This window comes from Natator depressus, chromosome 18 (assembly GCF_965152275.1).
Source record: "Natator depressus isolate rNatDep1 chromosome 18, rNatDep2.hap1, whole genome shotgun sequence".
NCBI lineage: Eukaryota > Metazoa > Chordata > Testudines > Cheloniidae > Natator > Natator depressus.
In genome coordinates this window covers 5689196-5703921 of record NC_134251.1, presented here as the reverse complement: position 1 = coordinate 5703921, position 14726 = coordinate 5689196, and the positions used below count along the sequence as shown (strand labels likewise).

Sequence of the window (14726 nt, the reverse complement as noted above, 5' to 3'; positions counted from 1 at the left end):
AAATTCTTGCTAATGGGCTTGTAATTTCACGTGCCAATTCCTTTAGTATTCTTGGATGAAGATTATCTGGGCCCCCCGATTTAGTCCCATTAAACTGTTTGAGTTTCGCTTCTACCTCAGATATGGTATATCTACCTCCATATCCTCCCATTTGTCATGCTACCATTATCCCAAAGATCCTCATTAGCCTTATTAAAGACTGAGGCAAAGTATTTGTTTAGATATTCGGCCATGCCTAGATTATCCTTAACTTCCACTCCATCCCCACCTTTTCTAGTGTAGATGGGACCTGCCTGAAGATTCCCTGCTGCCCGGACAGATAAGGAATACATACGGAGAGGAACCCACCAGTTCCCAGATGCTAGTGTCTCCTTCCCAGCCTTCAGTCAATAACCCACATTCGGCACCACAGCTGCTGTAAGGGAGGCTGAGGAAGGCGTTTGCCTTCACGTGGCCAGACTTACCCTGAACAGCTGTTCCTCGTTCTCCCGGAAGACATGGATCATCAGCAGCAATAGATGGTTGTTATCCACCCTGAGAGAAGAGAGAAGTGGGAAGGAGGGTTTGATATGTAGGGACCCTTCCCTGCAGAAGTATCTCAGGGGCCCCAAGCGCACCCCCGAGGTGCAGTAGTGGACGCCCTCAGGTCCCAGCAGGCGGTGGAATTATGAGGTAGCACTGCAAGCTCCCGAGTCCTGGGGTGGCCTCAGCTCTGAACTTGCCACTCACCTGTGAGCTGCTCCTGCAGCTGCTGTGCCAAGGGCTGGCAGGGGATGTGGCCAGGGGTCACCGGTGGGAGCAGTGAATATACAGGGTAAGGTGGCTATTCTTGCCCCTCCCCGGCTCCTACCTCCTGCTCCCCGCCACTTCCCAGAAGGGCCTGCCTTCGCAGAGGGGAAATCTGGGATGACATGGGTGGGCTGTGCCTCCCCTCTTTTATGGACTGCTCTGTTCAGTTCATATCAAGGCCTCTATCCCTGCCCTAGGCACCCGTGTCAACCACTTAACACCCCACCCCAGTACCCAGACAAAGCAACTGCACATCTCAGCTAGCACTAGCCAACTCTTACAGAAACCCCCAATTCCAAAAGGCAGACCCCCCCCCGCCCAAAAATCACCCCCCAACTCCCAGCTCCTTCAGACCAAGGAGGGGAGCAAACGGTCTCACACAGCCACTCTTCTCGCCCATGGAGGGGAAACTTTATCTGGAGAGCCATTCCCCACACTGCTGCTTTCCGGGTCCTGCCCAAAGATTCTCAGAGTCGGAGCTGTCCTGCTGCAAAGACACCCCCTACCCCCTCCGCCTTACCTGAACTCCGATGGATGGGCCATTTCCGACGGGCTGCCCTGTCCCTCCTCCACCCCCGAGTCCTCAGCGCTGCTCAGAGAGGGACTGGGCTGGTCTCCTTTCAGCCTGCTGAGCGCCTCCATGTTGCCAGTTTCCGTTTCACTGGCTTGGGTTTTATCTGCCTCCTCCTGAGCGTCCTCTACCGCCCCAGCTGTTTCTCCCTCTCCTCCTTCTTCATCTTGTCCAGCAGCCTCAGGGCTACCAGGAACATATGGCGGTTGGCCAGCCCCTGTAGGGTCATGGTCGCCACCACCTGGCGCAGGAGAGTTTGGACTCTCGACGGTAAAGCGGTAGAAGTCCATGGGGGTCGAAATCCGCTCGATATAGCTGCCAGAGGGCGGCCCATCCGGGGTCTCCTCTGGTATGCCAGTCCGAAAGGACTGATCGGGGGGGTCGACGGGGCAGTTCCAGCCACTAGGGTCCAGCTGCCCGTTCAGTTTGTCAATCACTTTGCTCAGCGGCTGCCCCACGCTCTCCATGGAGGTGTCCTTCATCTCCGGGATCCGCAGGCCCAGCTGGCTCAGGGCCAAGTGCTTGCTGCTCTCTCCTGGCCTCTCCTGGCCCTCCGGAGAGGGCAGCCTGCTGTCTGTCTTCAGCTCAGCTCCTTCACTCAGTCTGTTTGTGCCACCGTCCCCGCCAGCCTCCGTGGCACTGGGGGCAGGGGGGTTCACCATTTCTTCCAATTTCACCTTCTTTTTCTTGCCGGTTTTCTTCTTTTTAGCTAATCTGCAAGGGGAGAAACCTGCACTGATGTTACCAGAGCCTAACCTTGCCCTCTGTGCCCCTGGGAGGGAACCCTGGACTCTCTGGGTCTCCCTCTTGCGCACTTACACCACCCCTTGGGTTATTCCTCATACGCACAGGGTAGTGTTTCTACTAATCAAAGGATTCGGATGCACAAACAATGGGCTAGAGGAGAAAAGACCAGGGGTGTATTTTCAGAGCTGAATAGGACGGCACTCAAAGACCCAGCACTTAATCAGATTCAGATGCACACGCACAGTACCTTTCATCCAAGAACCACACTGCCCTTTGCTGCCATTAACTGAAGCTGCACAACACTCCTGTCACTTGGAAGTATTAGTCCCCACCACAGATAGGGAAACAGGAGCAGAAAGGTTACGTGACTTGACCAAGGACACTAGGTGAGAGTCAGTGGCAGAAAGAATCCAAGTCTCCCAACTCTTGTTCCCCTGTTCTAAGCACTGGACTTCCCTGCCTCTGGCCAACCCATCTCACTTATTGTAGCCTCTCTACTTGCGTTCAAAATATTCCGTCTCCGTGCCAGGCCTCTCAAGAAAGGCAGGTTTCACAGGGGCAGCCGTGTTAGTCTGTATCAGTAAAAACAACGAGGAGTCCTTGTGGCACCTTAGAGACTAACACATTTATTTGCGCATAAGCTTTCCTGGGCTAGAACCCACTTCATCAGATGCCTGGAGTGGAAAATACAGAGGCAGGTATAAATACACAGCACATGAAAAGATGGGAGTTGCCTTATGAAGTGGAGGGGGGGTCAGTGCTAATGTGGCCCATCCATCCTAATTGAAGGCCAATGGCATATTGGGCTGCATTAGTAGAAGCATTGCCAACAGATTGAGGGAAGTGATTATTCCCCTCTATTCAGCACAGGTGAGGCCACATCTGGAGTACTGTGTCCAGTTTTGGTCCCCCCACCACAGAAGGGATGTGGACAAACTGGAGAGAATCCAGCGGAGGGCAACAAAAATTATTAGGGGGCTGGGGCACATGACTTATGAGGAGAGGCTGAGGAAACTGGGGTTATTTAGTCTGCAGAAGAGAAGAGTGAGGGGGGATTTGATAGCAGCCTTCAACTACCTGAAGGGGGGTTCCAAAGAGGATGGAGCTTAGTTGTTCTCAGTGGTGGCAGATGACAGAACAAGGAGCAATGGTCTCAAGTTGCAGTGGGAGAGGTCTAGGTTGGATATTAGGAAACACTGTTTCACTAGGTGGGTGGTAAAGAACTGGAATCTCCATCCTTAGAAGTTTTTAAGGCCCGGCTTGACAAAGCCCTGGCTGGGATGATTTAGTTGGTGTTGGTCCTGCTTTGAGCAGGGGGTTGGACTAGATACCTCCTGAGGTCCCTTCCAACCCTAATCTTCTATGATTCTATGATTTCCAACAGTTGACAAGAAGGGGTGAATATCAACAGAGGGAAAATTACTTTTTGTAGTGCTAACAAGGCCCATTCAATCATGGTGGATGTGGCTTCTTGTCAACTGTTGGGAATGGGCCACATCCACCTGATTGAATTGGCCTCCTTAGCACTAACTCCCCACTTGGTAAGGCAACTCCCATCTTTTCATGTGCTGTATATTTATACCTGCCTACTGTATTTTCCACTCCATGCATCTGATGAAGTGGGTTCTAGCCCACGAAAGCTTATGCCCAGATAAATGTGTTAGTCTCTAAGGTGCCAGTTTATGGAGGAAATTCAATGTAGAGTGCCTCTAGCTGTCAGTAGAGGGAGCTGTCAACCCACCACACTGATCCTTTTTCTAGTTATAGACACTCCATGCGCATGTGGAAGGTGGCATTCTGGGTGCTCATGCCACAGACAGGAACAGGCTCAAAGTCAGGGTTGCTGTTAGTAAGGGCCAGAACACCTATTATCCTGTTCCCATTGGTTGGGTGCTGAGTGTAGGGAGGTTCCCCAGAGAAAGCAGACTGTAATCCCACTCCTGCTCACCCGTCTCTCAGCATTGGAGAAAGCCCAGCAGGTCAGAAGCAGCAGCTGTTCCCACCGCCCTTTCCCCCAGCTACCAGGGAGCTGGACATGTACCAGGCTGGGACACTGCAGGCTGAGAGATCCCACAAGTTAAGCAGGGGTAAGAGACTTCTGGGGAGAACCCAGGGTATTACTGCAAGGGGGGGTTAGTGGTTCAGTAGGGGCAAACTCCCCTTCAGTCTGGTCTCAATCAGTGCCCGTGCTGGGCTCTCGGAAGTACTGACTTTCTGATGAGAAACTAAACAGAGGTCTTGTGATCACTGGAGAGCCCATGGCCCTCACTGCATGCCAGGAGCATCATGTGGGGGTTGCTCTGGAGCGAGGCACTATCGAACAGTAACTCCCCCATCAGACACATTCACAGGCCAAGAAAGCAATACAGGGGTGCAGATTTAAAGGATAAACGTTTAAAACAACATGTGGCTTCTCTGCTGATAATAAATTGTCAGGCATGGGTGCATCTAGAGCCAGTCAGCTGCCCCAGGGCCTGAGGAACGAGATCTGCTACATCTACAGCAAATCAGCTTGTGCCTAGAAACATACAACTCTCACCAGATGGACGTTCCTAGCCACAGGTCAGGCTGTGCCAAGGCTGCCCTGCACATGGCATCTTCATCAGCCTACCAAGGGGGTGGCATATAATCAGCCTCCACTGACAGACGTCCTTCACGGGGTTTGTTTCTAGGCTGGTCAGGCCTCTCGAGGCCATCAGGGAAGAGGCCTGGCAGCCTTGAGTGAAGGAATGAATCAACTGATGCCATTAGCAGTAGGAGGAGGGGGAGATCTGGAAGGTTCAGATCCTGCACCAGGAAACAGCTGATATGCACTGAGCTAAATGCAGGGTGCTGTGCTGAGGGTAATACAGGAGATATACCTGAGATGCGCAGCGGGAATAAAAAGGGGCTAGTATGAAATCAGTATGAAAAGGATTGTTTTCTTAGTGCCAGCCCTGCATGCTCAGGGATCGGAAAGTCAGTCCCAGGGGACCACAACTGTGGCTCTCATTTTATGATATTTCATTCTGTTCCCCATGCTATAGCATCAGTTTCATAAAATTCAAAGGCCACATTTTCAAGAGACCTCTGCCTCTGGCAGTTCCCATTGAGAACAATGGAGAAACGCTGCCTCGCCCCCCACTGAGAACAATGGGTGTTGATGGATGCTGAGCACGTTGGAAAGTCTGGCCCCAGAGGTATGAAACAAGAACCCAGAATCGCTGCCTGCCGGGCTCCTGCTTCCAGCAGTAACCCCCCTGTGGTACAAGTGAGAGCACATGGCAAATGTCAGCTCCAGCCCACAACTAGCTTGCAGACCCCTCTCCTTGTGTTTGGGAGGCATGGCACTGACCTGATGACTTCCAGCTCCGTGCCGCTCTCCAGCTGGTCTGTGCCTTCCATCGTGGTGTCCATCCTCTCCAGGGAGGCAGTGTGCGCTGGGGTGGTTTCAGTGGAGGACAGCACTTCCACCTTCTCCTCATTGAAGGGGTTGTAGCGCTGCGTGGGACTCTTCATGGAAGCCTTGCAGCCGTTCAGATCGGAGGCCACGGAGTGCGGGCAGCTGAAAGTGTCCGTTAGGTCTCCATCTGGGAAACAGGAGAGGGGAAAAACCAGGATCCCAGTCAGCTGCTCCTATGGAAGCAGGAATTCCTCACTGAGCTTCTGGACCTCAACAGAGCAAGGCTGCACGCATGGCGCTCAATGCGGACTCTGAAAGGTCCTGGCCCGGAGCACCACTTGGGTATAAACTATCCAGCAGACTTGCTAATCAAATTGCTCATTAGGATCAGCATTTGGGAGTCCCCTGCAGGCAGCGGGCACTCAGTAGTGAGAGGGCATATGTGGGGGAGGCAGGAGAGAGCCCAGTGCCACAGACAGTATCAATCGACCTTTCCCAGCAAAGGAAACGTAATGCCTGAAAACAAAAGTTTAATGTTCAGACAGTGACTGTGCAGGCAGCCGTCAAACAGGATCACAGTCTGATGGGAGCTCCTGGTACAGGAGGGACTGTCAGCACTGGTACATCACAGGCTAGGCCAGTGGTCTTCAAAGTCTGGCGTGCAAGACGATCGACTGGTGGGCGCAGCAGGAGGAGCACCGCCGGAGGAAAAAAAAAGGGGGGGGCGGCCCTGAGTCCTCTGGCCCATGGAGGAGCAGGGGCAGCCACGCAGCCAGCGCCCGGAGAGAAGCGGCGCTTTCCCCTTCAAAGCTGGCCGGAGAGAAGAGACGCTTTGAAGGGGAAAGCGCCGCTTCCCTCCAGCCACTGGCTGCACGGCTGCCCCTGCTCCTCCCGAGTCCTCCGGCCCGTGCTCGCAGGGCCGCATTCCGAAAGGGGCTTTGGAGCTGCAGGCCAGGGCCCCGGGGCCCCCTTAGTCCAGGGCCCTGAAGCCCCTAAAGCCCCTGCGTTCCGGGTGGCCCTACCTGCCGGGGGTGGGGGGGGGCAGCTCCCAGAATCGTGGCCATGGGGGTGGTGCTGCGCTGCGCAGAGCCACCTGCACACCCCCTGGCACCAAACAGGAGCTGCCCCAGGTAAGTGCTCTCTGCACCTCCTGCCTGCCCCAGCCTGAGCCTCCACCTGCATCCCCATCCTGAGCGCCCTCCCGCACCCTAACTCCCTCCCAGACCCCGCACCCCACCCTGAGCGCCCTCCCGCACCCTAACTCCCTCCCAGACCCCGCACCCCACCCTGAGCGCCCTCCCGCACCCTAACTCCCTCCCCGACCCCGTACCCCCACCCTGAGCGCCCTCCCGCACCCTAACTCCCTCCCCGACCCCGTACCCCCACCCTGAGCGCCCTCCCGCACCCTAACTCCCTCCCCGACCCCGTACCCCCACCCTGAGCGCCCTCCCGCACCCTAACTCCCTCCCAGACCCCGTACCCCCACCCTGAGCGCCCTCCCGCACCCTAACTCCCTCCCAGACCCCACACCCCCATCCTGAGTGCCCTCCTGCCCCCTACCTCCCTCCCTCCCTCCCAGACCCCACACCCCACCCAGAGCGCCCGCTGTATCAAAGTGTTAAACCAAGAGTTTCCAAAATAATAAAGCATATTCAATCACACTGCTCCCACTAAAAATATTATGAATAATAATTTTTTTTAGTGAGAGCAAAAAGGTTTTTTGTACCGTTAATAAATAAAAAAAAATTTAAAAAATATTGTTTATTTCATCTTTATCTCATCGTTTTTTAATTTCTATTTTTTGGGTATGTTTTATAATTTACACACTATATCAGTACAGTAGTACATGGATATAATTTATACATAAATAAACATACATATATTGGGCGTGCGTGCTCAAATTTTTTTACTGATGGGGTGCACGATCAAAAAAGTTTGGAGACCACTGGGCTGGGCAATAGAGACAATCAGACCTCAGTTCCACTGTGCTCCTCAGCTGCCTGCAGGAGGCTCAGAAACGCCCACTGGACACTGCGTGGGGGGAAGGAACCTGCAGACACTAGAATCAGAGGATGTTTTTGCCTGACCAAGGTGCCGTTTGCCTTTAGCCTCAATGGGCTCAGAACTTGTGCGCAGTGGGGGAAGGGTCATGCAAACATACACAGGCAGTGCTGGAGAAGTGCAAAGCTTCCCTTACAAGTTGGGTGTGTGTGAGAGGGAGCATCAATTAAACTCATTTCTTCAGGACCAAGCCACAGCTGTTCTCCGAGCTGCCATGCAGAAAGCCTAGGGATGGCAAGGGCCAGAGGAGCTGTTGTGGATGGAGTATCTTGCATTGCTCAAAACTACCACCCCTGCTTAAGGAGTGACACTGACTGGGTCCAAGACTGATGTGACCAACCTTAACTGGCTGGAAGCACAGTAACTGCAACACAGGGCCAACCAATAAAGAAATGATCCTTCTGTTCTTATAGGCCTGGTGATTTAAAGAACCCTAGAAAGAAGATCTTCATTAACTTCACCAATTCTCTGATGAGAAATCAGAGAAATAGTTCAGAGAAACCACCCGAGCAGAGGCAGCCAGTTCTCTACTAAGAGGTAGCAGTGGATTTAGCTGCCTTTTCCCTATGGAGCTCAGGGTACATTAATGCTCAGACTCCCTTTGCCAGGAGCTCTCTGCTTTGGAAAGAGAAGTTCTGAGATTGCAGCGGATAGCCCATTACAGTGGATGCTACTTTCCTCCTGATATACAATAAACAGAGCAGACTGGAGGTGTGGGAAGAGAAATACATCACTCACCCAGCAGCAAGGGAGAAGAAACAACAGAGAACAAAAAAGTCTTAGTACAACCGGCTGGGCCGATATTAGTGGTAAGGCACAGAAGATACAGTGCAATTCTGATTTGTGGACACATGCAGTTCTCACTCAGGGTTATCTGTCCACAAAATCAAGTCAGGTAAAGGAACATTACCATATCCTTTAGACAGACATTCTCAGGCCAGATAAGAATCTATCAGTGTTCCTGCAACCAGAGATTTTAAGAAAATATTAGCAGGAAATTAATTTCAGATTCATGATCATGAGTGTTTCCAGTGGAAGCAACAATCTAAAGCATTGGGCTCAGCCAATCAAGAAACAGAAACAATAGCCTACTTGCTTAACAGAATTAAGAGACTGTTCAGTAATTTACACTTGAAAGGTAGGTTTTGTGTTAGGAAAACAAACAGGTTTTTATAAAATCCAACGTTAAGAGACGGTTTGGGAATATTAATTTCAAAACAGTGTTTTTGTTTAAATTTAAACATTGCCCTGTAGTTATCAGTGACAGACATGAAACCACAGTGAAAGTGAAAACAACTAGACGCAAAAGTGAAACTGACTGGTCTATTTTCACCATCCAAATTGAGTAAAACAGAAAAATTAAATGACTTTTTAGATCTATTTCAATTTCAGCCACCTAATTTGTTACCTTTATTACCAATAAGGTTATTTGGTTTTGTCTAAAATACAGGGTTTTATTCTGACAGGGTCCATTTAAATGGGGAAGGGTGAAAGGAGGGGTAAAAATTCTTAACTGCTTGATTTGTGTGTATATGGCTAGAAATCCATTTAGTAAGCTAAGGTAGGAGAGAAGGGTCATAGAATCATAGAATATCAGGGTTGGAAGGGACCTCAGGAGGTCATCTAGTCCAACCCCCTGCTCAAAGCAGGACCGATCCCCAATTAAATCATCCCAGCCAGGGCTTTGTCAAGCCTGACCTTAAAAACTTCCAAGGAAGCAGATTTCACCACCTCCCTAGGTAACGCTTCATCCAGTGCCTCATCACCCTCCTGGTGAAAAAGTTTTTCCTAATATCCAACCTAAACCTCCCCCACTGCAACTTGAGACCATTACTCCTTGTCCTGTCCTCTTCTACCACTGAGAATAGTCTAGAACCATCCTCTCTGGAACCACCTCTCAGGTAGTTGAAAGCAGCTATCAAATCCCCCCTCATTCTTCTCTTCTGCAGACTAAACAATCCCAGTTCCCTCAGCCTCTCCTCATAAGTCATGTGTTCCAGACCCCTAATCATTTTTGTTGCCCTTCGCTGGACTCTCTCCAATTTATCCACATCCTTCTTGTAGTGTGGGGCCCAAAACTGGACACAGTACTCCAGATGAGGCCTCACCAATGTCGAATAGAGGGGAATGATCGCGTCCCTCGATCTGCTGGCAATGCCCCTACTTATACATCCCAAAATGCCATTGGCCTTCTTGGCAACAGGGGCACACTGTTGACTCATATCCAGCTTCTCGTCCACTGTAATCCCTAGGTCCTTTTCTGCAGAACCGCTGCCTAGCCATTCGGTCCCTAGTCTGTAGCAGTGCATGGGATTCTTCCGTCCTAAGTGCAGGACTCTGCACTTGTCCTTGTTGAACCTCATCAGATTTCTTTTGGCCCAATCCTCCAATTTGTCTAGGTCCCTCTGTATCCTATCCCTGCCCTCCAGCGTATCTACCACTCCTCCTAGTTTAGTATCATCCGCAAATTTGCTGAGAGTGCAATCCACACCATCCTCCAGAACATTTATGAAGTTATTGAACAAAACCGGCCCCAGGACCAACTCCTGGGGCACTCCACTTGATACCGGCTGCCAACTAGACATGGAGCCATTGATCACTACCCGCTGAGCCCGACAATCTAGCCAACTTTCTATCCACCTTATAGTGCATTCATCCAGCCCATACTTCTTTAACTTGCTGGCAAGAATACTGTGGGAGACAGTGTCAAAAGCTTTGCTAAAGTCAAGAAACAATACATCCACTGCTTTCCCTTCATCCACAGAACCAGTAATCTCATCATAGAAGGCGATTAGATTAGTCAGGCATGACCTTCCCTTGGTGAATCCATGCTGACTGTTCCTGATCACTTTCCTCTCATGTAAGTGCTTCAGGATTGATTCTTTGAGGACCTGCTCCATGATTTTTCCGGGGACTGAGGTGAGGCTGACTGGCCTGTAGTTCCCAGGATCCTCCTTCTTCCCTTTTTTAAAGATTGGCACTACATTAGCCTTTTTCCAGTCATCTGGGACTTCCCCCATTCGCCACGAGTTTTCAAAGATAATGGCCAATGGCTCTGCAATCACAGCCGCCAATTCCTTTAGCACTCTCGGATGCAACTCATCCGGCCCCATCGACTTGTGCACGTCCAGCTTTTCTAAATAGTCCCTAACCACCTCTTTCTCCACTGAGGGCTGGCCATCTACTCCCCATGCTGTGATGCCCAGCGCAGCAGTCTGGGAGCTGACCTTGTTCGTGAAGACAGAGGCAAAAAAAGCATTGAGCACATTAGCTTTTTCCACATCGTCTGTCACTAGGTTGCCTCCCTCATTCAGTAAGGGGCCCACACTTTCCTTGGCTTTCTTCTTGTTGCCAACATACCTGAAGAAACCCTTCTTGTTACTCTTGACATCTCTTGCTAGCTGCAGCTCCAGGTGCGATTTGACCCTCCTGATTTCATTCCTACATGCCCAAGCAATATTTTTATACTCTTCCCTGGTCATATGTCCAACCTTCCACTTCTTGTAAGCTTCTTTTTTATGTTTAAGATCCGCTAGGATTTCACCGTTAAGCCAAGCTGGTCGCCTGCCATATTTACTGTTCTTTCGACTCATCGGGATGGTTTGTCCCTGTAACCTCAACAGGGATTCCTTGAAATACAGCCAGCTCTCCTGGACTCCTTTCGCCTTCATGTTAGTCCCCCAGGGGATCCTACCCATCCGTTCCCTGAGGGAGTCGAAGTCTGCTTTCCTGAAGTCCAGGGTCCGTATCCTGCTGCTTACCTTTCTTCCCTGTGTCAGGATCCTGAACTCAACCAACTCATGGTCACTGCCCCCCCAGATTCCCATCCACTTTTGCTTCCCCCACTAATTCTTCCCGGTTTGTGAGCAGCAGGTCAAGAAAAGCTCCCCCCAAGTTGGCTCCTCTAGCACTTGCACCAGGAAATTGTCCCCTACGCTTTCCAAAAACTTCCTGGATTGTCTATGCACCGCTGTATTGCTCTCCCAGCAGATATCAGGAAAATTAAAGTCACCCATGAGAACCAGGGCGTGCGATCTAGTAGCTTCTGCAAGTTGCCAGAAGAAAGCCTCATCCACCTCATTCCCCTGGTCCAGTGGTCTATAGCAGACTCCCACCACTACATCACTCTTGTTGCTCACACTTCTAAACTTAATCTTTTTGATGCAAGCAAGGTTATTGCAGAGAGGTCTGATCAGTACTGTAAAATTGGATCCTTATGATTTAGGGCCCAACCTTGCAATCTGACCCCCATGGGTGGCTCCATGCCCCCAAAGATCAGACTGCACAGCTGGGGCTGTGTTATAGTGGCATGAACAGAAATCGCGCACAGAAGCAGCACCGATCTCGCACAGTAAGGAGGGATTACACCACAGCCCACGCAACGACACATACTATTAAGTAGCCCATTGTTTCTTCTTTTAAAAATGCAGTGAATACTCTCACACCATTGTTATAATGGTATGAAACACCAGAATTAATCACAACCTCTCAACAGCCGATCAGGCTTGCCATAAGATGACACCCTGGATGCTGCCTGGCTGGGGGCAGGGAGGAAAGGGGGGATGACATGACAACAATGACTGATAATACGCACACCACCATACCCACCAACTACACCCCCAGTAAACACCAACACCAACACCAAAGCCAGCCACCATGAATGCTGTCCAATATCCCCTGTTTAGCAATCCACAGCTGCATCAAACCTAATTTCTTCCATCCAGGGTAACCAAAGGGCCCAGTCAAAACATCATGGCTAAAGAAAGCTCCCAGCCTCTCCCAGCAAGAGCTGCTGTGGGTAGTGGTGGGGGAACATTGGCTTTTGTGGGGGAATCATAGTTCCAGGACCCCTCAGTATGAAGTGCTGGAGGGAACAGTGGCTGTGAGGAAACATAAACAGATTAGTTCATTCCAGCCGTTCCAGGAATGGTCAGAATAGCAAACGCTGTTAGTACCCTGGCTGCAGAGAACTCCAGAGCTAGGCGAGACCCTGTGTTAACCACATGTGACTGCAACAGGAAAAGGTTCAGTGGTTTTTTGTTTTCGGCTACTCAGAGTGTGCTCTGAAAACCAAAGTGTGTGTCTCTTGGGCTTGGAGAGAGAGAGAAAGTTTACAGAGAGGAGAGAACATTAGAGACCAGAAGCCATCCTAATGGAATTCAAGCAGATCCTTACCAAAATGTGGTATGAGGTATTGGTTTTGATGATGATAATACAAAACAATTTCAGCTGAAGGAATCTATCAAGCTTTTAGGTAGAAACGACAGAAAATATATACGTATATTTCCTCCATGGGTAAAGAAGACAGATTTCCTAATCCAATTATATATGAACAATACACAGAGCTGTCTAGTCATGTCTTTATGTGAGTGTAGATGATGTATTCCATGCAGAGAAAGTAGAACAGACTCCCATAAAATGGAGATGTGCCCTTTACTCTAAGAAATAGAGATTGCTGACAGCCAGGGTTAAAAAGGAGAGCAATGACCAAACGAAATAAGGTCATTAGCTGAAGGTTATGGCTTTGACAGATACTTTAACCCAAGAGGGAAGCCTAAGTCAAGGCCTGTGAAGGGGAGAAAAAACTCACCTAAAACTGAACAAAAATTCTATTAAAAGTAGAATTCCATCAGAAGCCATTTTCAATATCCTGCTGGCTAATTTATGAATGTAGATCTCTACACGTCTGCTAATCAACACATCTGCTCTTTACCACATGCAGGAAACATATAGCATATGCTATATTGAGAAGGAACGTTTTGGTACTTTAGTTTATAACTACCTGATACATTTGGGATGTTCCCTGATCACTGTGTGTCAGTTTCATGGCAGGAGTAATTTAACAGGTTTATTATTCTGGTAAAAAGATTCCCTTATTAATCCAGCTCCCACAGTATATTAGATAGTCATTTGATTAAACAAATCCAATTTCACTTGATAGAAACTTCAGCTACCAGTGTCCTGAGCAGAGTCTTACAACCATTGGTCAGACACATATGCTCGGTGCACGTGACATACTAATCAGCATGAGGAGAAACAGTCACAACGTTCTGTGATGTATAGTAATGTCGGAATCTCTGTGGGTGCTCAGTAACTGGAGGGAAAGAAACCTCACCCACCAGCAAACAGAGTAAGTGACACAGAGCTCCAACTCTGAGCTCAGAAGATCCATTCAACACAGAGCCTGTTTCTGCCGCTACAGAATTCCATCAAGATTAGAAGGTCATTCTTATTTTAAAAAATCATTTGCATGCAGCAAGCTTGGTATGGAAAGGATGCAGAAGAGAGAAAACATGGTAACAGATGACTATGTCCCACCTTCCCAGGCTGTGCTGGGCATGGACGGCACTGCAGGAAAGACATCTCCAAAATCATAATCTACAAAAACGAGGGATAAAACGGAGGATTAGAAGCAGAAGTCGTCGGGAGGGATGGGGGACATGGGGAGCATGTGAACAGCGGGGGATGGGGCAAACAAAACAATCATCTGAAAAGAATGAAAAACCGCTTAGGACACTTTATTTTACCGAGTCCCCTATCTCACTGTGGGAGGGGGATGGGACAGTCAGTATCATCCCCGTCTACAGATGGGGAAACTGAGCCACAGAGCAGAGCGGTCACGAACCAGGGTCACGCAGTGAATCTGTGCCAGAGCCAAAAACAGCACCTAGCAGCTGGGACTCCCAGTTCCCATTTCTAAACCACACTTCCAGCTTCTTGTGAGTTTCAACCTCACAGCTGCATCTCCCGCATTTAACCCTTAAGATTATTTGTTGAAAGGTGCCACAAGTACTCGTTTTCTTTTTGCAAATACAGAATAACACAGCTGCTCCTCTGAAACCCGTATTAACCACTGTGGCAACACAATGGCAATATCTCATACGACTGGACAGTCCATAAGACAGTATTCCTGGGACCCAGACACGTTCTGCAGATGGCGACAGAGCAGGGGGATGGGTTACATCTACAATGGAGACCTGACAGGCTGTGAGCCAGTAGCTGGGGCCTAGTCTCCAGTATAATGGCAGCGAACAAGGGCTTGGAGATCAATACAAAATGGACTGATGCCTGCTAAGTCCACCTTGTGCCCTGCACTGCCTCCAATCTGTGTGGCTGGGGCTTTCAGCATTGCTCCTGACTGCCTTACAACAGTAACATCAGGCTGGCTGTGCTGTG

General features: G+C 49.9%; 1 protein-coding gene across 4 annotated transcripts in view; it reads right to left on the bottom strand.

Annotated features, from left to right (window-relative positions):
• The window catches only part of PLEKHM2 (pleckstrin homology and RUN domain containing M2), a 67574-nt gene that overhangs the window by 16065 nt on the left and 36783 nt on the right, over positions 1–14726 (bottom strand). For 2 of the 4 annotated variants that reach the window (XM_074975097.1, XM_074975098.1), the window contains exons 7-10: positions 13869–13928; positions 5442–5676; positions 1310–2074; positions 465–534 (exon numbers count right to left, since the gene is read on the bottom strand). In XM_074975097.1, the coding sequence (XP_074831198.1) occupies positions 465–534; positions 1310–2074; positions 5442–5676; positions 13869–13928 (1130 nt within the window). The remainder of the gene's footprint in view (positions 1–464; positions 535–1309; positions 2075–5441; positions 5677–13868; positions 13929–14726) is intronic. The other 2 variants (XM_074975099.1, XM_074975100.1) reach the window with 1 other exon arrangement.